This window comes from Oryctolagus cuniculus, chromosome 20, assembly GCF_051225735.1.
Source record: "Oryctolagus cuniculus isolate XC-2025 breed Fujian yellow rabbit chromosome 20, ASM5122573v1, whole genome shotgun sequence".
Lineage (NCBI taxonomy): Eukaryota > Metazoa > Chordata > Mammalia > Lagomorpha > Leporidae > Oryctolagus > Oryctolagus cuniculus.
Genome location: NC_142886.1, coordinates 11058436 through 11084188, shown reverse-complemented (window position 1 = coordinate 11084188; position 25753 = coordinate 11058436). Strand labels below are relative to the sequence as shown.

Sequence of the window (25753 nt, the reverse complement as noted above, 5' to 3'; positions counted from 1 at the left end):
TCGGAAATCTAGACAAACGTAGAGGGAACTTCAGCTGGTTCAACTTTTTTTTTTTTTTTTTTTTTTTGACAGGCAGAGTGGACAGTGAGAGAGACAGAGAGAAAGGTCTTCCTTTGCCGTTGGTTCACCCTCCAATGGCCACCGCGGCCGGCGCACCGCACTGATCCGATGGCAGGAGCCAGGTACTTCTCCTGGTCTCCCATGGGGTGCAGGGCCCAAGCACTTGGGCCATCCCCCACTGCACTCCCAGGCCACAGCAGAGAGCTGGCCTGGAAGAGGGGCAACCGGGACAGAATCCGGTGCCCCGACTGGGACTAGAACCCGGTGTGCCGGCGACACAAGGCGGAGGATTAGCCTAGTGAGCCGTGGCGCCGGCCTAGATGTGGTTTTACGTTGTTATGCCCGCAGTCCGTGGTCCCCCAAAAATCACACCACCAGAGACCAAAGTTGAAGCCAATTAGCAGGGTTGTTTTTATTAGGAGTTCGAACCGGGTCTCTCTCTGCCTCCAGGAGAGGAAGCCCCTGAGAAGCCCCGAGCCCAATTCTTACAGAGCTTTTATTATCATGTCCAAGCAGGCTGTAGGGGACTGCTATAGATCAAGTTGACACTTCCGATAAGTCCTGAGACACCTGTCGCAGACTCCAGGGTAGGGGCTGGTTGTTATCTCAAGCTTTAAACCTCCCTTTTACATTCCTGGACCTGGTCAGGGTAGGGTCACATCTGGCCAGGTGGAGGGAAGGGGGAGTGTACGATACGATAATCAACTTAATGTAGTTACTGGATTACTTAGCTCAAAGACACTTAGCGTTGCTTATTATTACTACTAGTTGCCTAATAAGCTAATGTGATTACACTTCAGGTTACATTAAAATAATGATAGTATTTTCTAGCACTATTATAATGGATAATAAGGGCATAGTAAAAGCTGGTTGTGCAGGTGTCTTCTCAACATCAGCTTTTGTAAATATTCTGCTGCTCTCCTTTCAGACCAAATAATTTTTAAGGATTACTATTTTTTTTAAGGTTTATTTATTTGGGGGCCAGCACTGTGGCACAGCAGGTTAAAGCCTTGGCTTGCAGTGCTGGCATCCCATATGGGCACCAGTTCCAGTCCTGGCTGCTCCTCTTCCGATCTAGCTCTCTGTTATGGCCTGCAGAAGCAGTGGAAGATGGCCCAAGTCCTTGGGCCCCTGCACCTGCATGGGAGACCCGGAAGAAGCTCCTGGCTCCTGGCTTCGGATCAGCTTAGCTCTGGCCATCCCGGCCATTTGGGGAGTCAACTAGCTGATGGAAGATCTCTCTTTCTCACTCTAACTCTGCCTTTCAAATAAATAAAATAAATCTTAAAGAAAAGATTGATTTATTTGAAGGCAGAGTTTGAGAGAGGGAGATACAGAAAGAGAGCTCTTCCATCCATTGGTTCACTCTCCAGATGGCTGCCAACAGGAAGCCTGGAACTCCATCCGGGTCTCCCACGTGGGTGGCAGGGGCCCAAATACTTGGGCCATCTTCTGTTGCTTTGCCCAGGTCATTAGCATGCCTTATGGGATGCCAGCATTGTGGCATACCTACTAGGCCACAGCACTGCCCCAACAGTGTAAATGTTAATTAATATTTACAAGGTTATTTGAAATGTGGTAGTTTATGCTATGCTATGATAATTAATGAACATTAGCATTACGTGATTTTTCATTACATAAACTGATTGGGATTTAAGAAGAATACAGCTGCACTTTAAAAAAATATTTGATTTTTTTGAAAGGCAGAGCGACAGAGAGAGTGTGAAAGACACGGAGGGATCTTCCGTCCATTTATTCAGTCCCCAGATGGCCGAAACAGCCAAGGCTGGGCCAGGGTGAAGCCAGAAGCCAGGAGCCCCAGCCAGTCTCCCGTACTGGTGGCAGGATCTCAAGTACTCCAAATACAACCTGCTGCCTTTCCAGTCACATCGGCAGGGAGCGGGTCCGAAGTAGAGAGGCTAGGGTGCAGACCACACTCTGCTAGGAGATGCACGCGTCCTAAGCAGCAGTCTGACCCACGGCACTACAACGCTTTTCCCGGCGTCTGCACTTGACCGGTGCCAAAGGAGTTAGAACGTTGGAAAAAATGAATCGGACCTATGTTGAAGAGTTTAAAACTGAATCATAAATACCAGCAACCCACTTCTCAAGGTTCCATGATAATTCTGAAGAATATTATCTAGTTACAAATTAAAGACAAAGTAAATTTAAAGGAGAAACAAAGGCGCTCCTCCGAAGATTGCAAAAACATTTTGAAGGTGGGAGTGCAGATGTTTATTAAACTGCAGCTGTGGTGGTACAGTGGCTTAGGCTCCTGCCGGGTTCAAGTCCCGGCTGCTCCACTTCTGGTCCAGCTCCCTGGTAATCAGTCTGGGAAAGCAGCGGATGGCCCGAGTACTTGCGCCCCTGCACCCATGTGGGAGACCCAAATGTGTTCTGGGTTTCTGGCTTTGGCCTGGCCCAGCCCTAGCAGTTTCAGCCATCGGGGGAGTGAACCAATGGATGGAAGATTCTTTTCTTTCTCTCTAACTCTGCCTTTCAAATACATAAATAAATCTCTTAAAAACCGAAAAAAGACACCCCAATATTATAATAATTTTTTCCATAAACTGCTTGATACTAAAGGGAATTTTAAACATTTTAATAAAACACTGAAAAATCAATGTTCTTGGTCGGTTAGACTAATATGAAATCCAACTTCTATAAAACATAATTACATATTTTGAAAAAGATTTACTTATTTATTTTGAAAATCAGAGTTACAGAGAGAGGGAGAGGCAGAGATTTTCCATCTGCTGGTTCACTCCTCAGATGACCACAACAGCCCCCAGGGCTGGGCCAGGCAGAAGCCAGGAGTCAGGAGCTTCATCTGGGTCTTCCACGTAGGTGTCAGGGGCCCAAGTACTTGGGCCACATTCTATTGCTTTCCCAGGTGCGTTAGCAGGGAGCTGGACTGGAAGTGGAGCAGCCAGGACATGAACTGGCGCCAGTATGGGATACAGGCATTCCCGGTGGTGCCGTAACTCACTATGCCACAACTCTGGCCCCTGTGGCCTGGATCACTGCATCTAACATAATGTCTTCCAGGTCCATCCGTGTTGTGAACAACAGGTCTCCTTTCTTTTTTTAAGGCTCACTAGTACTCCACGCCATGCCCCTTTCGTCAATCCATTCATCTGTTGATGGATGCTAAGGCTGAGCAATCTCTTGGCTGTTGTGAACACAGGAGTACAGATGTTGCTTCAAAACTCTCAGTTCAAATCCTTGCGCTATATGCCCAGAGGGGGAGGTTGCTGGATCATATAGTAGTTCTTTTAATTTTTTAAGGAAACTCCACAGTGTTTTCCTAAAAAGGAGACTTTCATGTCAATAGAAATACTTAAAAACAGCAGTGTATCTGTATATATCTTGTGGAATTTTTAGTGCCAAGTAACTTCTCATTTTTGTGAAATAATTTCACTATATAAGAGAACAGCTGACATTCAAGAATAACCTCACTGAGGGCTGGCACTGCAGCGCAGCGGGTAAAGCCACCGCCTGCAGTGCCGGCATCCCACACTGGAGCCAGTTCGAGTCCTGGCTGCTCCACCTCCGATCCAGCTCTCTGCTATGGCCTGGGAAAGCAGTGGAAGATGGCCCAAGTCCTTGGGCCCCTGCACCCGCGTGGGAGACCCAGAAGAAGCTCCTGGCTCCTGGCTTTGGATCAGCACAGCTCCAGCCACTGTGGCCATCTGGGGAGTGACCCAACATTTGAAGACCTCTCTCTCTCTCTGCCTCTCTCTGTAACTCTACTTTTCAAGTAAACAAAATCTTTAAAAAAAAAAAAATCTGCTTTTTCTCAATCTGATTACTAAGGAGAGATTTTCTTCTTTTTCCTGCCACATGGCCATCTCCAGAACTAGGAAGATTTGTTGAATGCATTATAGATGTGTTGAATTATAGAACACTGAGGATCTTGGTGCCTTTCCATGTCTCTCTTTTTCCAAATAGAGAACAATTTAGATTGCAGGTTAAATCAGGTAACAGCTTGCAGGCCCCTTAACTCCGGGAAATCAGACAGAAGTTAGGACCAAGACTCTCTCTGGTGAAACCTGCGGTTTCCTGCAGGGAGGTGAACCTTCACACAAGAGGAGGAGCCTGCTTCAAGGACATGCCCCCATCCTCTACTCCCTCAGGGGAAGTGCTCTGGGAATTCCTTTCTTGTTATTAACTTTTCAGCATCCCAACAGAAATACGCTCTTTGCTTTTACATGCTTGGTCTAACAGAGTTTATTGAATTTGAATGTGGAAACCAAATGTCACAGAGAGTAGAACTGGTGCCTGGTGCAAGGTGAGACAAAACCCCCTGCTTCAGGGCCGGCGCTGTGGGATAGCGGGTAAAGCCGCCGCCTGCAGTGCCAGCATCCCATATGGGCACCGGTTCAAGACCTGGCTGTTCCACTTCCAATCCAGCTCTCTGCTATGACCTGGGAAAGCAGTAGAAGATGGTCCAAGTCCTTGGGCCGCTGCACCCGCACAGGAGACCCGGAAGAAACTCCTGGCTCCTGGCCCCAGATCAGCCCAGATGCAGTACTCCCCAGTGAACCAGCGAATGCAAGACCTCCCCCCGCCCCCACCTCTCCTCTCTCTGTGTAACTTTGACTTGTAAGTAAATAAATAAATAATACAAAACAAAACACCCCTGCTTCTGACTTCTGCTGAAACACCTCAGCCATAATATGAGGGGAGCCTATGCCTTTTATTCAACCTGTTTCGTCACTGTTTCCATATTGAAAACAGACATAAAACGGGAACATGAACGTCCAAACCGGTTTCGCAGCAGCAGCATCTTCACACAAAATGGAATTCATACCCAAACCTTTCACAAGGAAGAACAAGAGGTCTGTCCCGTGGCAGGACTAGGATGTGGGGAAAGGCACTGTTTTGCAAGCCCAGGGTCTGAAGCCAGCTTTATGCCAGACTCTGCGAGGGCCACAGTGGGGGTCCATACAATTCTGACAGAGAGCAGTTTAAGGTGTGCAGACAGACGTCTGAGATCTTTCCTCCTTGCTGAAACCGCCTCACGGGAAAGTTTCCTTGGAAATGCAGTTCCAAGTGAATGGCGCCTACGGGATGGCTGCAGCTGTGAAGATTCTAACAGCTGGTGGCATGGTGTCACGTTTCTTTGTTTTATTTGAAAGCCAGAGTGGAGAGAGAGAGAGAGAGAGAGAGAGAGAGAGAGAGAGGTCTTCCATCTGCTGGTTCACTCCCAACATGGCTGCAGTGCCTAAGCTGGACCAGGCTGAAGGCAGAAGCCAAGAGCTTTTTCCAGGTCTCCCAAGTGGGTGCAGGGGCTGGACCACTAGCAGAGAGCCGGATCAGAAGTGGAGCAGCTGGGACTTGAACATAGGGGATGCTGGCCTCGCAGGTGGTAGCTTAACCAGTGACGTCACCATGCTGGCCCCATGCTTTTGGGAATTCCATGGTAACGTTTGGCTGGGTTAGAGTTAAGTTCAAGAACATGAACTCTATTCCCAGCTGCCTGGGAATCTCAGAGTGAGCCTCTAGGAAGCTGGACCTTCTAGAACAGAGAAGCCCGGGCAGCTGGCCTTCAGACTCTTCCCTAACCTCACGGCCCTCCCTCATGGTCTGGGAGCAGCTTCTGGGTGTGGCATCAATCTATTATGCAGTCCTCTCGTGAGGGTTTGGAAGGACGGAGGGGAGTAAAAGTCCACACACCAAGTTCTCCTAACTGCCCGGGGCTCCTGTAAGTGACTGTAGTTGTAGCAGTCATGGCATCATGTCACCAATATTCAAGTCCTTGGGTTTTTCCATGTATAATCCAGGACTGACATATAAAATTGCATTATTGCACTTCTTATTAAGTAAACAAGGGTTAAAACATGTAATTCTCAGGGCTGGCACTGTGGCATAACAGGTGAAGCTGCTGCCTGAAGTCCCATATGGACACTGGTTTGAGTCCCGGCTGCTCCACTTCTGATCCAGCTCTCTGCTGTGGCCTGGGAAAGCAGTAGAAGATGGCCCAAGTCCTTGGGCCCCTGAACCCATGTGGGAGACCTGGAAGAAGTTGCTGGCTCCTGGCTTCAGATTGGCTCAGCTCCGGTCATTGCAGCCATTTGGGGAGTGAACCAGCCAATGGAAGATCTCTCTTTATCTGCTTCTGCCTCTCTCTAACTCTGCCTTTCAAATAAATAATCTTAAAAAAAAAAAAAAAAAGCAACACTTAATTGACTATGCCCATTGCTTACTGTACATTTTGACCAACTTTTCAGACTCACATCCTACTACTCCCTTTACGTACCTGCACGCTCCAAACCACAGTCTTTGCTTGTCAAGCGTGTCCAATTCATTCCTATTTCCAAGCTGTGGTTCATCCCATTTGTCCTCTCTCAAATTTATCGTCTGCCCCACCTCACTGTTCTTAGCCCATCAAAATCTTATTTCATGCTATTAACAGCAGAGTTGAATGTGGCCTAACCACATGTTTAAGAAGATTCCACATATTATCTGCTAATATTAACATAAGAGATTTATGAATTGAGTAAGAGTTTGCCATATGTGAGATCCAAGATCCCATTATACACTTTTGGGTAGCTTAATTCGATAATTACCATAAATACAGTGGGAAGAATTTTTCTTTTTAGAAAAAGAAAGTATTTCAGAAGTAAATGCCATGTTTGGGTTTACAATCAATTAGTAAATCCAGTTACATGCTAATTTTAAATTCAGCTACTTGAGAGGCAAAGAAAAGAATAGAGCCCTCCCAATGCCCACAACAGCTGGGGTGAGAGAGGCAAGGAGCCAGAAACTCGAGCCGGGTCTCCCACCTGGTGGCAGGGACAGTCTGCATTAGCCAGAGGAGCTGCTGTCACACCCAGGAGTCTCAGCTGGGATCTTAGCTGCTAGGCCAAACACGGGCCCTCATGCTAGTCTTAGGAAGCTACAGCTTGTGTCCATGAGTGACTTAATGAGTGTTCTGGCAATACACTGCCAAGAAACAAATATTTTAAAATATTGATTTGTGGGGCCGGTGTTGTCGCATAAGGATTAAGCTGCTACCTACTCTGCTTCCAATCCAGCTCCCTGCTAATGCACTCAGGAAAGCAGTAGAAGATGGCCCAAGTGCTTGAGCCCCTGCACCCACATGGGAGACCCAGAAGAAGCTCCTGGCTTCTGGCTTCAGCCTGGCCCAGCCCCAGCTGTTGTGGCCATTTGGGGAGTGAACCAGAGGATGGAAGACCTTCCTCTCTCCCTCTCTAACGCTGCCTTTCAAATAAATAAATCTTTTTAAAAATGGCAAAAAAAAAAATGTTTATTTGTAAAGCTATTTAAACATTTTGCAGAGTGGAAATGTTCAGGAATTTTACCCCAGTTTCTTTTCTTTTACTATTTTAAGACTGTTATCACAGACTTTCAATCAGAAATGTGCAAAAATAACACTGTTCCTCAAAAAGGAGTTTGGTGAATTTTCCTGCTTAAAATAATCAAGACAGAAGTGAAAAACGTGTAAATAGGAGCAGGATTAGGATCTATTTTATTGCCACCAACTATAAGTCAGTCCCATAAATTTTGGCCTGCAGGCCTATGGAGACTAGGGGAGTAGCTTAAGTTAAAAACAAAATGGCGCCATATGGGCGCTGGTTTGAGTACTGGCTGCCCCACTTATTTATTTATTTATTTTTTTAAGATTTATTTGAAAGGCAGAGTTACAGAGAGGCAGAGAGAGAGACAGAGAGAAAGAGAGAGTGAGAGAGGTCTTCCATCCGCTGGTTCACTCCCCAGTTGGCTGCAGTGGCTGGAGCTGTGTGGATCCGAAGCCAGGAGCCAGGAGCTTCTTCCAGGTCTTCCACATGGATACAGGAGCCCAAGGACTCGGGCCGTACTGCTTTCCCAGGCCACAACAGAGAGCTGGATCAGACGTAGAGCAGTCGGGACTTGAACCGGCTATGGATGCTGGCACTGCAGGCGGTGTTTCACCTGCTATGCCACAGCACTAGCCCCCTAAATTTTAATTATAAATGTCACTTTAACACTTTAAATGGGGCCAGACATTGGCCTCGAGGGAAGCCACATTAGAATACCTGGGTGTGACACTTGGCTCTGGCTCCCGATTCCAGCTTCCTGCTAACCAGCATCCTTGGAGGCATCGGTAGCTGGCTCAGGAAGTTGGGTTCTTGGATCCCAGCTGTGGTGCCCTCACTGTTGTGGGCCTTTAGAGACTGAATCTGAGTATGGGAGCTATCTGTCTGCCTCTCAACAAAATCAGCTAACACTATTATTATTTAAGGACTTATTTTGTTATTTATTTGAAAGAGTTACAGAGAGAGAGAGGTTTTCCATCTGCTGGTTCACTCCCCAGACGACCGCAGTGGCCAGAGCTGCGCCGATCTGAAGCCAGGAGCTTCTTCCAGGTCTCCTACGTGAGTGCAGGGACCCAAGGAAGCCGTCTTCTGCTGCTTTCCCAGGCCATTAGCAGGGAGGCTGGATCAGAAGCGGAGCAGCCAGGACCTGAACCGGCGCCCATATGGGATGCTAGTGTTGTAGGCAGTGGCTTTACTCTCTATGCCACAACACCAGCCCCAGAAAAATTTTAAATAATACACAAATGAGATAATTACAGATCGTGATATATATTCCATTCAAAAGGATTCTACTGCAGCCATTTGCAGTGAACCACCAGAAGGAAGATCTCAATCTCTGCCTTTCAAATAAAAGTAAATTTCTAAAAATCTCTCCAGACAAATAAAACCAACAAATTACACTCTTCAATCTTGAATTTGGCTTTTATTTTAAAATACATTTAGCAGAGAACTCTCATGGGACAGAAGGTAACAGAACACAAAGTGGAATATTTTCAAATATTGTCTAAGTAGACATAAAGATTAATAGGATAGCACAGACTTAAATTATGGGAAATAATCCCTCAAAATATTTTAAAAGAAAATCTCTTCACATTTTCCAGCGTACCGATATGTTCCTAAGTGCCTCAGCTTCTTTTTAACTGTTAGGCAAAGAGCCCAAATTTGGTTGCTTTACTAAAACTATCAGATACAGTTTTGGTAAAAAAAAAAAAATTACCATGTCTCTAAATTCTCAATCAGGATTATAAAAATATGAGCTCAGAGAGATATGCTGTCCAAAATAGAGACATCTTAAGTGATATTTCTGGATGACCATATAGATACTGCTCTAAAATCAGTAATCCCACACCCGATGTTCACGTGTATGGAAAGTTAATTTTCTTCTTTAAGAAACTCTTACTATCAATAAACTTAATGTTAACTTAATTATAATCACATTAAAAAATATAAAGGCACAGACAGAAAAAAGAACACTATACCCAAATTATCCACTGTGGAAATAAAAAAACTGGGGAAAACAGTAAGATCTAAAGAACTGATGCTCATTTTTAGATGTTTAAAATTTACCTTAAGTGGCTAATAAATGGGTATTAAAAGTTAACACTGGGAAGTCCAATCCTTTCCAAATAATTCAGAAAAATGGTTTGCTTACATATGTGTGTGCATTGTCCCGCCTATAAACTTCCACTGCGTTTCCATTCACTGGAGCTATCTGCCTGCAGTATAAACAATCAAGACAAGGTACAAAAAATATATCTTGTTCCAATAACTTACAATGCACAGAAAAATACCTACAAAAATGGAAATATTTATCCATTTAGCTTTCCAATAAATTAGTGAGAAAGTTAGGCCCATTCCACATTCCTTTCTAAATAAAGGTTAAAAAGTTAAGGGTGCTGTACTTCTACCCCTGTTGGTTGCCTGATTATATGTAACTTAAGACAAAGTTAACATCTGACCTTTATATCACAGTATACATGGCATTTCTTAATTCAGCAACAGAAAGGCACAATTAGCAAGCAATAAAATTCAGTACCTGAATTATTAAACTTATGTTCAGAACAAATAAAAGTACATTCAACACAGTGTACAGAACTTTTAAAAAATAAGGACTCCAAAAACGAATTTCTCTGAAAATTTGGTCCACTAAAAACGCCTCCCATGTTCAGTATCATAGGTAACATGAAAGGGATGGCAGTGTGAAAACAGGCAGTCAATCGTGTGTGGTAGCACAGGAATTCTGGTCTAGGAATTATGCAATTCAATTAGGAAATGGCTACCATAGTAAATAAATGTTAAACGTATTTGTTAATAACAACATACTTGTACCAGGTCCCAACACACAGGCACATTGTTTGCATATTATTATTGATTTTATAATACACCCCTCCCAGGTTAAAAAAAACTTCAGGTATATTATTTTATATATAACATATATTAGATATATAAGTTCATATTATATACCTTAATATCTATTATATATAACTCGAGCCCATAACAGCAGAAAACTCCAAACATTACATGGACATTCGAAATGGATACTGATTACTTTCTCAGTATTCCAACAGCTCAGCTCACTTACACAATACCTTGGATGTGCAATGATAAAAATGCACTGTCTCTTTTGAATTTACTTAAATAATTATTTAAGTTAAATTCCTGCAAAAGCCTAACTCTGATCTGGCTTTTACCTAGAATATACTTTGAGATCAGTAACTGATACCCTCTTTTCTTATCATAAACAGTATTTTTCCATCAAGAGATACCAATAAAGGAAAATATGCAAGGAATCAAAAATGTGATGGAGAAACCGACCATTCCATAGGTAATATACCGATAAGGAAGTTCAACTTCCATGTGCTGTCTTGCTTTTCGAATATCATCACAAGGTATCTTGAAGATTCTGCAGGCTAAAGGAATGGTGATCTTTTTCATTATATCTCTGACTATTACCACAAATACCATCCCTATGAAGATCCGCAATATGGCTTTTCCAACCAGAGTCACAGTAAGCGGGGGCCTAGCTAAAGGCAATGTGTCCAGAGAAGGTTCTAGTAATAGACCCATGTTATAAGTGACATGAGAGCCACATGCCACTCCAGCTCCACTTCCCAGAATCTCAGCTGTGTCTCCCCGAGAGGTGCTCCAGGTGTCGAGAGTGAAGGAAAAGATCCCCAGAGCTAAGTGAAGCCCGATGATGATTAACGGAGCATATCTGTGAGTTTGGTTGAAGTGGTCAATCATGTCCACAAGTGGATAGAAGACAGCTAAGATTAAAATGGTATACAGGAATCCAGCAATAATATCCTGGGGAAAGACCAAAGTAGGGCCGGTTAGTGCAACAAAACAGACACTAAAAATTCTTAATAATTAAAAAATGTTCATTGATGACAAACGATGTTTTCATAGTTCTACTCTTATAATTACATGTATCAAATAGCCAATTTATCTTGAACAATACTATGGTTACATTGTGCAGTTTTGATTTTTAGGAAAAAGAATATACTTATTCAAAGAAATAAGCTTCATTTGCTATCATAGAGCTTACATTTAATGGAGAAAGGTGACAATAACTACAAAAGAGAGCAAGTAAATATTGTAATTCAGTTGGCTATAGGTGTCACACAGGAACTAAAACAGGACAGTGAGAGTTGGATGAAGGGCCCTGGCCTGTCTTTGGAGCTCGAGGACCTGTTCCAGGTAGAGGAAGCACAAAGCCCTTGAGTTCAATGAAATGAGACATAATCCAGGCTGGCTCAAATGTCAGCGAAAGAAAGGAGAAATATGGCATAGGGTCAAACGGACAGGCAGAGGTCAAACCAAGTACAGCCTCAACAGGCCACAGGAGGAGTGCCTATTTTATTTCAAAAGTGATAGGGAGGGGCCGGTGCTGCGGCTCAATAGGCTAATCCTCCGCCTAGCGGCGCCAGCACACCGGGTTCTAGTCCTGGTCAGGGCGCCGGATTCTGTCCCGATGGCCCCTCTTCCAGGCCAGCTCTCTGCTGTGGCCAGGGAGTGCAGTGGAGGATGGCCCAAGTGCTTGGGCCCTGCACCCCATGGGAGACCAGGAGAAGCACCTGGCTCCTGCCTTCGGATCAGCGTGGTGCACTGGCTGCAGCGCACCGGCCACGGCAGCCATTGGAGGGTGAACCAACGGCAAAAGGAAGATCTTTCTCTCTGTTTCTCTCTCTCACTGTCCACTCTGCCTGTAAAAAAAAAACAACAAAACAAAACAAAACAAAAAAACAAACAAAAAAAGTGATAGGGAGGGGGCCAGCACCGCGGCTCACTTGGCTAATCCTCCGCCTGCGGTGCCAGCACCCTGGGTTCTAGTCCCAGTTGGGGCACCGGATTCTGTCCCGGTTGCTCCTCTTCTAGTCCAGCTCTCTGCTGAGGCCCGGGAGGGCAGTGGAGGATGGCCCAAGTGCTTGGGCGCCTGCACCCACGTGGGAGACCAGGAGGAAGCACCTGGCTCCCGGCTTTGGATCAGTACAGCGTCGGCCATAGCAGGCAGCCATTTGGGGAGTGAACCAACGGAAGGAAGACCCTTCTCTCTCTCTATCTCTCACTGTCTATAACTCTACCTGTCAAAAAAAAAAAAGTGATAGGGAGCCACTGAAGGATTTCCAAGCAGGAGAGTGTTGGTAACTGTGAGAGACTCCATCTGCTTTGCAGAGATGGGGTGATAGGGAAGTGTGGAGGACAGGAGACCACTGAAGCTACTGCAGGGGCCCACTCTACACACAGTCCACATCTACATGCAAAGACATATACACAGATTTAGGAAAATGTTTAAAGTTAGAGCTCACCAGTTTATCTTGGTGATAGATCAAATGTGGGAAAGGAGAGAAGGGGATCAAAGTGACTCAGTTTCAGGCAGGAGCAATTGGACAGATGATAGAAAATGGTTTAATGGAGGAAATAAAGCTATATTAAGATAACTTCCCGGGGCTGGCACCGTGGCACACTGGGTTAAAGTCCCAACCCACAGTGCCAGGATCCCATATGAGTTTGAGACCTGGCTGCTCCACTTCCAATCCAGCTCCCTGCTAATGCACCTGGGAAAGCAGCAGAGGATGGCCCAAGTCCTTGGGCTCCTGCACCCACATGGGAGACCCAGAAGAAGCTCCTGGCTCCGGATCAGCCCAGCTCTGGCCATTGAGGCCATTTGGGGAATGAACCAGCAGATTGAAGATCTCTCTGTAACTTTCAAATAAATAAATAAGTAAATCTTTACACAAACACACACCCCTGGGATCTACTTACTATTACAGTTGCTTACATTCACTGTTTCCACTCCCTATTTTTGTCTAAGCTCACCGAGAGTCAGGTGTTTATGAGTGGTTGGGATTCCACTTGGGAAGCCTGATCCCTTATCAGAATGCTGGGTTTAAGTCCTAGCTGTTTTCTTCTTTTTCTCTTTCTTTAAGATTTATGTATTTGAAAGGCACAGTTGCAGAGGGAGCGATAGACAGATAAATCATCTTCTGCATGCTGGTTCATTCCCCAAATGGCCCTACATGGCCCCAGTGGCTAGGGCTGGGTCAGGCTGAAGCCAGGAGCCTGGAATTCCATCTGGGTCTCACACATGGTTTCAGGGGCCCAAAGACTTGGGCCATCCTCTGCTGCTTTCCCAGGTGTATAAGGAGGAAGCTGGATTGGAAGTGGAACAGCCAGGACTTGAATGGATATGAACTCTAGCTTTGCAGATGGTGACAACCCACTCCACAACCCCATCTCAAAGGCAGAGAGGAGACAGAAATACACACACACACACACACACACACACACACGATCAGCTGTTTGATTCCAGCTACCTACACACACACACACACACACATGCACACTGATCAGCTGTTTCTGATTCCAGCTACCTACACACACACACACACACACACACACGCACACTGATCAGCTGTTTCTGATTCCAGCTACCTACACACACACACACACACACACACACGCACACTGATCAGCTGTTTCTGATTCCAGCTACCTACACACACACACACACACACACACACACAAGCACACTGATCAGCTGTTTGATTCCAGCTACCTACACACACACACACACACACACACGATCAGCTGTTTCTGATTCCAGCTACCTACACACACACACACACACACACACACACACGATCAGCTGTTTCTGATTCCAGCTACCTACTAACATACACCCAGGAAGGCAGCAAGCGATGGCTCAAGTTCTTGGGTACCTGCCACCCATACAGAGACCAAGACTGAGTTCCTGGCTCTTGCCTTCCATCTGGCCCAGCCCTGATTGGTGTGGGCTTTTGGAGAGTCACTAAGCAGATGGAAAATCTGTTGGTTTGCCATCTGTCTCTCTGCCCCTCAAATCAACAAAAGTAAATAAGTAAAAATAAAGTCATCATTGCACCAAAGCTATTTTTTTAAAAGACTATTTTATTTGAAAGGCAGAGTGACACAGAGAAAGGGAGAGAGAGATCCTCTCTGAGCTGGTTCACTCCTCAGATGACAACAGCCAAGGCTGGGTTAGGCTGAAGCCAGGAGTCAGGAAGCCCAGCGCGGCCTCCCAATGGCTGTCAGGAACTTGAGTACTTGAACCACCATGCGTTGCCTCCCAAGGTGCATCAGCAGGATGTGGGAGCAGAATCGAAGAAGCTGGGACAGGAACTGGCACTTTGGTACAAAGATGTGGTGTCCAAGAAGCAGCTTAACCTGATACGCCACATCGTGCTCCCCAAAGCACGCCTTTCACGACACTGTGCTCTGTGCAGCCAAAGACAGCAGTCACTTCTCAGGAGCATCCACTACAACTCAGCAGCAGGCTCTTTTTTCCTAAAGATTTATTCATTTATTTGAAAGACAAAGTTACAAAGAGAGACAAAGACAGAGAGACAGAGACAGAGAATCTTCCATCTGCTGGTTCACCCCCATATGGCCACAGTGGCCAGCGCTGGGCCAGGCTGAAGCCAGGAGCTTCATTCAGGTCTCCCATGTGGAGCTTCATCTGTCTCCAACATGGGTGACAGGGCCTCAAGCATTTGGGTCATCTTCTACTGCCTTCCCAGGGCATACTGGCAGGGAGCTGGATTGGAAGTGGAGCAGCCAGGACTTGAACCGATGCCCATATGGGATGCTGGCAGTGTAGATGGTGACTTAACCCACTGTGCCACAGTACTTGCCCCAATAAACTTATCTTTTAGCTCCATTTGTTCCCACATTATTTGAAGTACCCTTGTATATCTCCTACAGGTTCTATGTCTCTAGTTGAGCCCTGATATGGTGATTGAGCATGAGAACTTGTGGTGGTTCTCATGCATAATTTGGGTAAGATTTTAATAACAGCAAATATAAATATTTGAGACACTTTTACAAGTGGGGGTATAGATAATTTTAAATGGTAGGTTCTTAAATTAAAACTTGAACTTTTCATCTTGCAACTTAACTATTTCCTAAAACTATCTTTATGATAAGCTCTTTGTGATAAGTTAAATTTGACTCTATTTTCAAGTACTTAGGCCACCCTCCACTGCTTTCCCTGATGAATTCTGATAAATGTATACACTTATATTATCACCAACCCAAGCAAGAACAGAACACCCTTCACTTTAGAAAGTTACCCAATCCTATGGGTAAATCTTACACGAAGGATTTTATTTCTTTAGTAGTTGTTTCTTTTTTTTTTTTTTCCTTTTTTTTTTTTTTTTTAGATTTATTTGAAAGAGTTACCAAAAGAGAGGAAAAGACTGAGAGAGGTCTACCATCCACTGGTTCACTCCACAAAGGCTGCAACAGCTGGAGCTGAGCCAATCCGAAGCCAGGAGCTTCTTCTGGGTCTCCCAAGTGGATGCAGGGGCCCAAGGACTTGGGCCATCCTCCGCTTCTTTCCCAGGTGCATTAGCAGGGAGCTGGATCAGAAGTGGGGTAGCCAGGACTCGAACCAGCCCCCCTATGGGATGCTGGTGCTGCAGGCCAGGACTTTAATCCGCTGCACAATGCCAACCCTTAGTAATTGTTTCTTTTGTAACTAGTTCTTTTTGGGTCAGCTAGATTTTTCTAGCAAGCTGTCCATTTCATTAGAATTTTAGAATTTATTAGAATAAACTTGGTTCTAAGATTCTCTTAATTATTAGTTAAATTCTGGGCACAAATGTTCATGTTTTCATTTTAATTGATAATATTGTTTATTTTTTGCCTTTTAGCTTTTTCCCTTATTTTGCCCAGGTTTAACTATTTTATTGGTCTTTACAAGGTAACACCTATTTGCTTAGAGAATCTTTTCTACATTATATATGGTTTTCTTACCAATTCCAGCTCTTACCATCCTAGTTTGTCATTTCTCTTACTATTTTGGGCGGGAAAAATTATTCTGCTCATTTCAACATTCAAGTTAGAATCCTAGCTTTTTAATATTTCCATTTTGGGGCCAGAATTGTGGTGTAGCTGTTAAAACCACTACTGGGGCTGGTACGAGTCCTGGCTGCTCTACTTCTGATCCAGCTCTCTGCTATGGCCTGGGAAAGCAGTAGAAGATGGCACAGGTCCTTGGGCCCCTGCACCCACATGGGAGACCTGGAGGAAGCTGCTGGCCTCAGATCAGCGCAGCTCTAGCCATTGCCACCAACTGGGGAGTGAACCAGCGGACAGAAGACCCCCCCCCCCCATCTCTCTCTCTCTCTCTCTCTCTCTCTGCCTCTCCTTCTCTCTCTCTCTGTAACTCTGACTTTCAAATAAATAAAAATTTAAACAAAAAAAAAGTGCATAAAACTGCCACAACACTGGCATTCCATATGGGCACTGCTTCGAGTCCCAGCTGCTCCACTTCATCCAGCTCCCTGCTAATGTGGCTGGGAAATCAGCGGAAGATGGCCCCAGTGCTTGGGCCCCTGCACTCATGTCAGGGACCTGGAAGAACCTCCTGGGTCCTGGCTCTGGCCTGGCCCAGCTCCAGATGTTGCAGCTACTTGGGGAGTGAACCAGCAGATGAAGATCTCTCTCTGACTCTAATTCTGTCTTTTAAATAAATAAAATAAATCTTTAAAAAATGTTTCCACTTCATGGAGTTTCTTATTATTATATTTGAGAAAAAACTCAAATAGCTAACTGATAACTTGTAAGATTGCTTTCCTTGCTCTAAAAACTCTGTAAGTTCAAGAAAACGCATATCCTAGTCAATATAGAGCCTGATATAGTACACACCCCACAAGTGATGGTGATTAATGACCAGTCCTTTCAATCAAATGCATTAGGCTAAAGGCAGGCATTTGGCACAGAGGTTAGGACATGGCTTGGGACTCCCATTTCCCAAATTGGAGTACCTGGGTTCCAGTCTCAGCGCCACTCCCAATTCCAGCCTCCCTTCTAACACACACCCTGGGAGGCAGCAGGTGTTGGTTCAAGATGTTGGGTCCCTACCTAGTTTTCTACCCAATCACACATAAAATTTCTTTTTATAAAAAGTATTTGTTTGTTGGAAAGTCACAGCAATGAGAGAGAGGAGAGAGAGAGAGAGATCTTTGATCTGCTGGTTCATTCCCCAAATGGCTGCGACATCCAGGTCTGGGATAGGCAGAAGCCAGGAGCCAGCAACTCCATCCTGATCTCCCACATGGGTGACACAGGCCCAGGCACTTTGGTCATCATCAGCTAACTTCCCAGGCACATTAGCAGAAGGCTGGACAGGAAGCCCTGGAGCCAGGACTGGAACCAGCACTCCAACATGGAAGCCACCATGGTGAGCGGCAGTCAACCACCGCATCTCAACGCTGGCCCCTTCCATTCATTTCTTGTCTATTTCTTAAAAAAGAAAAACACACACACACACAAAGTCCACAACCCTTGTTGCAAATGAAAATCAGTTGGGGAACTTCACAAAAGTACTGAAGGTTGGTCCAGTCCTCACGATTCTGATCTAAATGAATTGAAGTATGGTTACAGCATCAGTACTTAAAAAACTCTCCCAGTGATTCCAATGTACCCCTCAGTGGAAAACCACTGTATTACAGTTATATTACATACTGGACTGACTCTAAGAGAAAGTCAATGTTCATCCTGTTTATGCATGCATCCCCAGTGCAGGGCACACCAGTAAGTGGGAAATACATGTCTGGTTAAATTAAGACAGGTAAAATAATTTCTTAGACTCATCATGTTGACTATGTACTTTTGTTTGACAAGAACTCCTTAGAAAAAACAGATGATACATAATTTCTTAAAACTTGGCCCAAAGGCATTTTCAGGGAATAATAATAATCATATTTTCTTACTAAAAGCACTGCCTTACTATTTAATGATTATTGTCACGTTTAATCATCACAACCAGCCTGACATGGCTTCCCAGGAAACCCCACTTCACTCTTGCTATCCGCAGAATAAATATGAAGAACGTCTTTTTTCTTTTTCAGAAGTGTCCAAATGTAATCAAACTTAACGATTACCTTAATCAGTGTTTAAAGAAAACTGGCTCAGTCCAGAACAATGTGACAGTTTGGGGAATGAACCTGCAGATGGAAGATCAAACTATCTGTCTGTCCCTCTCTCCCCCATATTTTTTTAATTGTTAATTAAAATTTAATTTTTAATTAAAAAAATAAAAAAAATTATTTATTTATTTATTTGAGAGGCAGATACAGAGAGAGGAAAAGACAGAGAGATTTTCCATCTGCTGTTTTACTCCCCAGATGGCCCCAATGGCCAGAGCTAGGCCGATCCAAAGCCAGCAGCCAGGAGATTCTTCTGCGTCTCCCACGTGGGTGCAGGGGCCTAAGCGCTTGGGCCACTTCCACTAATTTCCCAGGCCACTAGCAGGGAGCTGAAGCAGAAGTGGAACAGCTGGGACTTGAACCAGTGGCCATTTGAGATGCCAGCACTGTAGGCAGACACTTAACCTACTGTGCCACAGTGCCAGCCCCACAACTTATGTTTTGAGAGCTAGGTTTTACAACAAATGAAGAAAATAAATGGGGTACTATTTACTTTTCTGGGGATTAAGAATACCAATTTAGGAAAGTAGACAGATGTTGAAATTAAACTGTTGCTCTTTGGATTCTAACACTAGGAAAGCACATGACAAATACTGAATGAAATGTCCCTTATAAATTATTTACAGCACATTAGAGCTCTATTAGTGTTATTAAAGACAAATGATTAGACAGTGTGGTTTCTAAGCACCTATGAGAAATGTATAGGGTATACTCCCCATGATAATCTGATGATAAACAAAGATGGGGCTGGCGCTGTGGTATAGTGGGTAAGCCTGCAGTGCCGGCATCCCATATGGGCACCGGTTCGAGTCCTGGATGCTCCACTTCCAATCCAGCTCTCCACTATGGCTGGGAAAGCAGTAGAAGATGGCCAAGTTCTTGGGTCCCTGCACCCACGGAAGCAGCTCCTGGCTCCTGACTTTGGATTGGCACAGCTCTGGCCATAGCGGCCAATTGGGGAGTGAACCAATGGATGGAAGACCTCTCTCTCTCTCTGCCTCTCCTTCTTTCTCTATGTAACTTGGACAATAAATAAATAAGTCTTTAAAAAAAGTGAAGATACCAATTTTTATATATATATATATATATATATATGATTTATTTATTTATTTATTTGAAAGTCAGTTACACAGAGAAAGAAAGAGAGGCAGAGAAAGAGGTCTTCATCTGCTGGTTCACTCCCCAGATGACCACAATGGCTGGAGCTGCGCTGATCTGAAGCCAGGAGCCAGGAGCTTCTTCCAGGTCTCCCCTGTGGGTGCAGGGGCCCAAGGACTTGGGCCATCTTCTACTGCTTTACCAGGCCATAGCAGAGAGCTGGATTGGAAGTGGAGCAACTGGGATTCAAACTGGTGCCCATATTTGATGCCGGCACTGAAGGTGGTGACTTTACCTGCTACGCCACACCACTGCCCCCTCCAAGTATGTTTTAAAACATAGTTCAGTGCTTGCTTCAGCAACACATACATTTTAAAATTTGGAATACAGAAATTAGTATAATCCCTGTGCAAGGATGACACATAAATTTTGTTCTTAAAGATTTTTTTGCACTTATTTGAAAAGTAGCGGGCAGGTGCTGTGGCACAGCAGGTAAAGCTGCCAACTGCGGTGCTGGCATATGATATGGGCGCTGGTTAGAATCCCGGCTGTTCCACTTCTGATCCAGCTCCCCGCTAATGCACCTGGAAAAGTAGCAGAGAACAGCCCAAGTCCTTGGGCCCCTGCACCCACATGCGAAACCCAGATGAAGCTCCTGGCTCCTGGCTTCAGATTGGCCCAGCTCTGGCCATTGCAGCCATTTGGGGAGTGAACCAGTGGATGAAAGATCCCCTCCCCTCTCTCTCCCTCTCTCTCTGTAACTCTTTCAAATTAATTAATTAATTAAAAAAAGAAAAAAGTAGAGAGACCAGATCTTCCAATCAGATTACCCACATGGGTGGCATGAGCCCAAGCACCTGGGCCATGTTCTGCTGCTTTCCCAGGTCCATTAGCAGGAAGCTGGATCTGAAGCAGAGTAGCTGGGACCTAAACTGGCACCCAGTATGGAATGTAGGCTTCCCAGGAAGCAGCTTACCCCACCCTGCTTCAATGCCAGCCCCCATGATACATATATTTGTAAAGCATTTCATATATAAAAATAAATCAGGGCAGAGCACTGGGCACAGTGGTTAAGAAACTCTTTGGGATGCCTACATCCCATGTTGGAGTGCCTGGGTTTGAGTCCAGGCGACATTTCTGATCCCAGCTTCCTGCTAATGCAATTCCTGGAAGACAGCAAGTGACAGCTCAGATACTTGGGTCCCTGCCACCTATGTGGGAGACCCAAACTGAGTTTGCCACTCCCTGCCTTGGGTTGGTCTGGGCTAGCCCAGGCTGTTGTGGGCATGTGGTTGAGTGAACTGGCAGATGACAGATCTCTATCTTTTAAATAAACAAACTTTGTTTGTTTATTTTTTTAAGATTCATTTATTTATTTAAAAGGAAGTTACAGGAAGAGAAGGCAAGAGAGAGAGAGAGGGAGAGAGAGGAAGATCTTCCATCCACTGGTTCATTCCCCAAATGGCTGCAACAGTTGGGGCTGGGCCAGAATGAAGCCAGGAGCCAGGAATTCCATCCGGGTCTCCCATGTGGTGGCAGGAGCCCAAGCACTTTGTTTATCTCCCACTGCTCCATTAGCAAGGAGCTGGATCAGAAGTAGAGCAGGGGCTGGTGCTGTGGCATAGTAGGTTAAGCCTCTGCCTGTGGCACCAGCACCCCATATTGGCACCGGTTTGAGTCCCGGCTGCTCCACTTCCCATCTAGCTCCCTGCTATGGCCTGGGAAAGCAGCAGAAGACAGCTCAAGTGCTTGGGGTCCTGCACTCATGTGGGAGACCCGGAAAAACTCCTGGCTCCTGGCTTTGGATTAGCCCAGCTCCAGCAGTTGCTGCCATTTGGGCAGTGAAACATCAGATGAAAAATCACTTCTTATCTCTGTCTCTTCCTATGTCTTTGTAACTCCGCCTTTCAAATAAATAGATGAATCTTAAAAAATAAAAAACCCTCCAAGGGGCAGGCAATTGGCACAGTGATTACATCACAGTGGGAAGTCCACACCCCCTACCAGAGCGCCTGGGTTTGAGCCCCGCTCCTGCTCCCCGTCCCAGCTTCCTGCTAATGTGCACCCTGGGAAGCAGCAGGTAATGGCTCAAGTACTTGGGTCCCTGCCATTCAAATATAAAAAGTGAACTGAATTCGGCCTGGATATTTGACCAACCCACTAAACATTCTATTTGCTTAAAAAGAACACTATTAGGGGCTGGCATTCTGGTGCAATGGGTTATGCCACCTCCACCCCAAAGGCCAGAATCCCAGGGCAGTGCCGGTTTGAGTCCTAGTTGTTCCACTTCTGATCCAGTTTCCTGCTAATGCTTCTGGGAAGGCAGTAGAAAATGGACCCAGTGCTTGGGTCTTGTCAGCCACATGGGAGACCAAGATGGAGTTCCTGGCTCCTGGCTTCAGCCTGGCCCTGACCTGTTGTGGTCATCTGGGGAGTGAACCAGCGGATAGAAGCTTGCTCTCTCCCTCCTTCAGCTTCTACCACTCCCTTCCCTTTCTCTCTGTCACTCTGCCTTTCAAATAAATAAACCCTTGAAAAAAATAAAAAGAACAGTATCTCTGAGATTATGTATTCAATATAATCAGAATTTTGTTCCTCCTTATACAACTATAATGAATCTAGGGATGATAGTCTGGTATATTTTCCTCCAAGAAATATTAGGAATTCATTTTTTACCACCAGGGAAAGATGCATAACCATTTGATGGCTTTCCAGAAGTGCTGCTGCTAACTTGGAGGTGGAAGGGAATAATTCTAAACAAGGCACAGAGGATAGGTAACATTATTTTTGTGAGAAATATCAACAGTTCACATAGAAATGTGATCATTGGTTTGATTATAAAACTAGTAAAGACTAGTGGGATATTTCAATAAGCATAAAATTCTAAAAATGTTACACTGTTGTTAAGGGCAAGAACAATTTAATAGAATCCATTCAAAATTTTTGGATTCCATGAATTAGTTCATATTTCTCCCCCTTTTTTTGATTCTTCATCTACAATATAATATTTGCTATATTCTTAGAGATAGGAGGTGAGATGTTAAGGATGGAGAAAACACAGTTACTGTTTCAAGAACTGTATAGTCTATTGTAGTTGACAGATAAAAGAAAAAGCAATCACAATTTAGGCTAAGTGGGAGAAGGGTCGCCTAACCAATCTCGAAAGGCAAGCTGGAGAGGGCAACATGGGATTTAGGAGGTAAGAACATTTGTAGTGAGTCTTGAAGAATGAATGAGGTAGCTGCCAGGGCAAAGGTTACAGCAACCATAATATCACAGAGGTTAAGAAACACGTACTGCATCTGAGAAAACCTCAGCAACTCAGTATGGTGCTATGCTCGTGTCTTGGGCAGTCTACTAAGCAGGACACTGCATATTGGACAAAGCAGTCAAACTGGAAGTAGGGCCAACAGTTGAGAAGCTATTGCAGTAATCTGGGGCAGACCCGACGCAGGTTGGAACTCAAGGTATGATAACAGGGACGGAGAGGAGGGGAAATGAGCAGGTGTGGCTGCAAGCGGAGCAAGGTCCTCGTACTGCCCTTCTCAGAACACCTCCTATGAGTCGTAAAGTATGCACGGAAAAGAGAAGCCAAGTCCAACCTAATAGGTAAACACAACTGGCACCAGAAGAGTGTAAGTTCACTTAATATCTAGTCACTGGGTCTTCACTAATACTTAGCATCCTCCTTGGTTCCTGAACTCACATTGTTGGTTTTGATTCAGTGACAGAAAAGAGTTAAAAAAACAACAAACGGGGACTGAAGGGAGGAAGAAATACTGTCCTGAGTGTAACACCTGGCTATTGTGACTGCTTGAAACTTTGATTGCACTTAGTACTTTTCAAAGCAACACGTTGATATTTTTGCAAAACAAAGTTAGGAGACTTACAATAATGATATTTTCTCACTTAGGTTTCAAATAAGTTTGTAAATGACCAAATATTATAAAATTGCATGTCAGTATTGGAAAAAAAAATCAGGCATTAAGAACATGAGGTTTTCCTTACCAGAATGGAGTGCATTCCCATGTAAATTCTACTTAGGCAAACTAGAGAGCACCAGCAGGGAATAAGAATCAGTCCATATAGAAGAGGATACTAAAGGGAAACAAAAAGTAAAATGAATTAAAGAAATTAAATTAGATAGAAACAAGCAAGTGAAAACCGACTTACAATACAATACTGTGCAACTCCACACATACAAGAATGTTTTTCCTCCCCACTGCGTTCCCATCAGCTGTAAGCAACAGCACAGAGCAGACATTAAAGAACGAACAAGTGCGTTAAATCTTATGTTTCTACACTCTCGTTTTTGCCTCTACAGAACAGATTCAATCCCTGGCACACGGAAGGGCAGGCAGGAGACATACTTTCAATATGGCCCCACAACAAAAGGGCCTCTGCAAGAGGAGTGCCTGAATCCGGCCCTGTACAGCCCTCTCTTCCCTGACAGTGCCATGGTGTTAAGTGGCACTCTGCCCTTTGTGCGGATACAGGAAAGCTCAGGATCATTGAATTACACACATGTAAGAGGCCCTGAACAGCCAAAACACTGAAAAGGAATGGAGGACTCGCACCTTTAGATTTCAAAATGGCTACAGGAATCAAAACAGTGTATAACCCGCCCAAGAAGCGACAGTATACACCAATGCAATGGAATTGGGAGTCCAAAGACAAACGCACGTATCTATGGTTAACTGATTTTCAACAAAGGTACCAAGATCACTCAATGAAGAAAGAACAGTCTCTTTAACAAATAGTGCCAGAATATCAAAAGAAGGAAGCTGGACTCTTATCTCACACCATATACAAAAACTAACTCAGGAAGGATCCACACTCAAACAGCTAAAACCATAAACTCCAAGCAGAAAACACAGGGATCTATTTCTATGATCTTGGATGAGAGGACAGATTCTTAAATAGGACACTAAATGCACACACAAGAAAAGGAAAGAAACCAAACAGGACTGGGCATTTAGTGTGGCAAGGAAGGTGTACATCCTACATCAGACAGCCTGACTTCAACTCCTGCTCCCAACACCTGACTTCAACTTCCTGCAGACTTAGAAGGTGTGGACATGGCACAATAATTAGGTTCCTGCGTATGAGAGCTCTCATTCTGTCTGTCTGTCTATCAGAAACAAAGGAAAGAAAAAAATGGATTAAGACTTGAATACACATTTTTCCAAAGGAAACATACACATGGCCAACAAGCTCATGAATATAAGCTCAACGTCTAGTCACTGAGGAAATACAGACCAAAACCACTTGAGATGCTCCCATCCACATGGGAGTGCTGAATGGAGTCCTACCTATTTCACATCCAATCCAGCTTCCTGCTAATGTGCCTGGGAAGGCAGCAGATGATGGCCTGAGTATTTGCATCCCTACCAACCACACAAGAGACCCGGAGGGGGTCCTGGCTCCTGGCTTCACCCTGGCCCAGCCCCTGCAGTTGTGGCCACTTGGGGAGTGATTCTGTATCTCTCCCTTTCTTTGTCACTCTGCCTTATTTTTTTCCTGTGTTTAAAAGATTTATTATATTTATTTGAAAGGCAGAGTTACGGAAAGACAGAGACAGAGAGATCTTCCAAATAGTGGCCCATGCCCCAAATGGCTACAACAGCCAGCTCTGGGCCAGGCCAAAGCCAGGAGCTTCCTCTGGGTCTCCCACGTAAGTGTCAGGGGCTCAGTCACCTAGGCTATCACCTGCGGCCTTCCTAGGTCATTACCAGGGTGCTGGGTCAGAAGTGGAACAGGGGCCAGAGATGTGGTGCAGCATATTAAGTCACTGCCTGCGATGCCGGGATCCTATATGGGCGCCAGCTTGAGACCCAGCTGTTCCACTTCCAATCCAGCTCCCTGTCAATGTGTCTCGGAAAGCAGCAGAAGATGGCCCAAGTTCTTGGGCCCCTGCACCAGAAGAAACCCAGAAGAAACTCCTGATTCCTGGCTTTGGATTGGCACACTCTGGCTATTGAGGTTATCTGGAGAGTGAACCAGAGGATGGAAAACCTTCTCTCTCTCTCTCTCTGTCTCTCTCTCTCTGTAACTCTGCCTTTCAAATAAATCTTTTTTAAAAAAAAAAAAAAAGAAAATAATAGTGTGAAGAGAAAAACCTACAGAATGGTAAAAAAATACTTTAAAGTTATACATTTGAGAAGGCATTAATATCCAGAATATATAAGGAACTCAATAATTCAATAGCAACAACAACCACAGTAACAACAGGGTTTTAAAATGGGCACTAAGGGCAGCATTCAGACTAGTGGTTAAGATGCCCGTGTCCCATGCTCGAGT

The 25753-nt window shown here is 44.7% G+C and overlaps 1 protein-coding gene across 2 annotated transcripts in view; it reads right to left on the bottom strand.

The window, feature by feature from the left end:
- Positions 1 to 8785: 8785 nt before the first annotated feature.
- SGPP1 (sphingosine-1-phosphate phosphatase 1) overlaps positions 8786 to 25753 on the bottom strand; it is a 37902-nt gene continuing 20934 nt past the window's right edge. Inside the window, exons 2-3 of one of the 2 annotated variants that reach the window (XM_017349473.4) lie at positions 23462 to 23551; positions 8786 to 11189 (exon numbers count right to left, since the gene is read on the bottom strand). In XM_017349473.4, coding sequence (XP_017204962.4) covers positions 10638 to 11189; positions 23462 to 23551 — 642 coding nt within the window. In that variant the 3' untranslated portion in view covers positions 8786 to 10637. The remainder of the gene's footprint in view (positions 11190 to 23461; positions 23552 to 25753) is intronic. The other variant, XM_051826413.3, reaches the window with a different exon arrangement.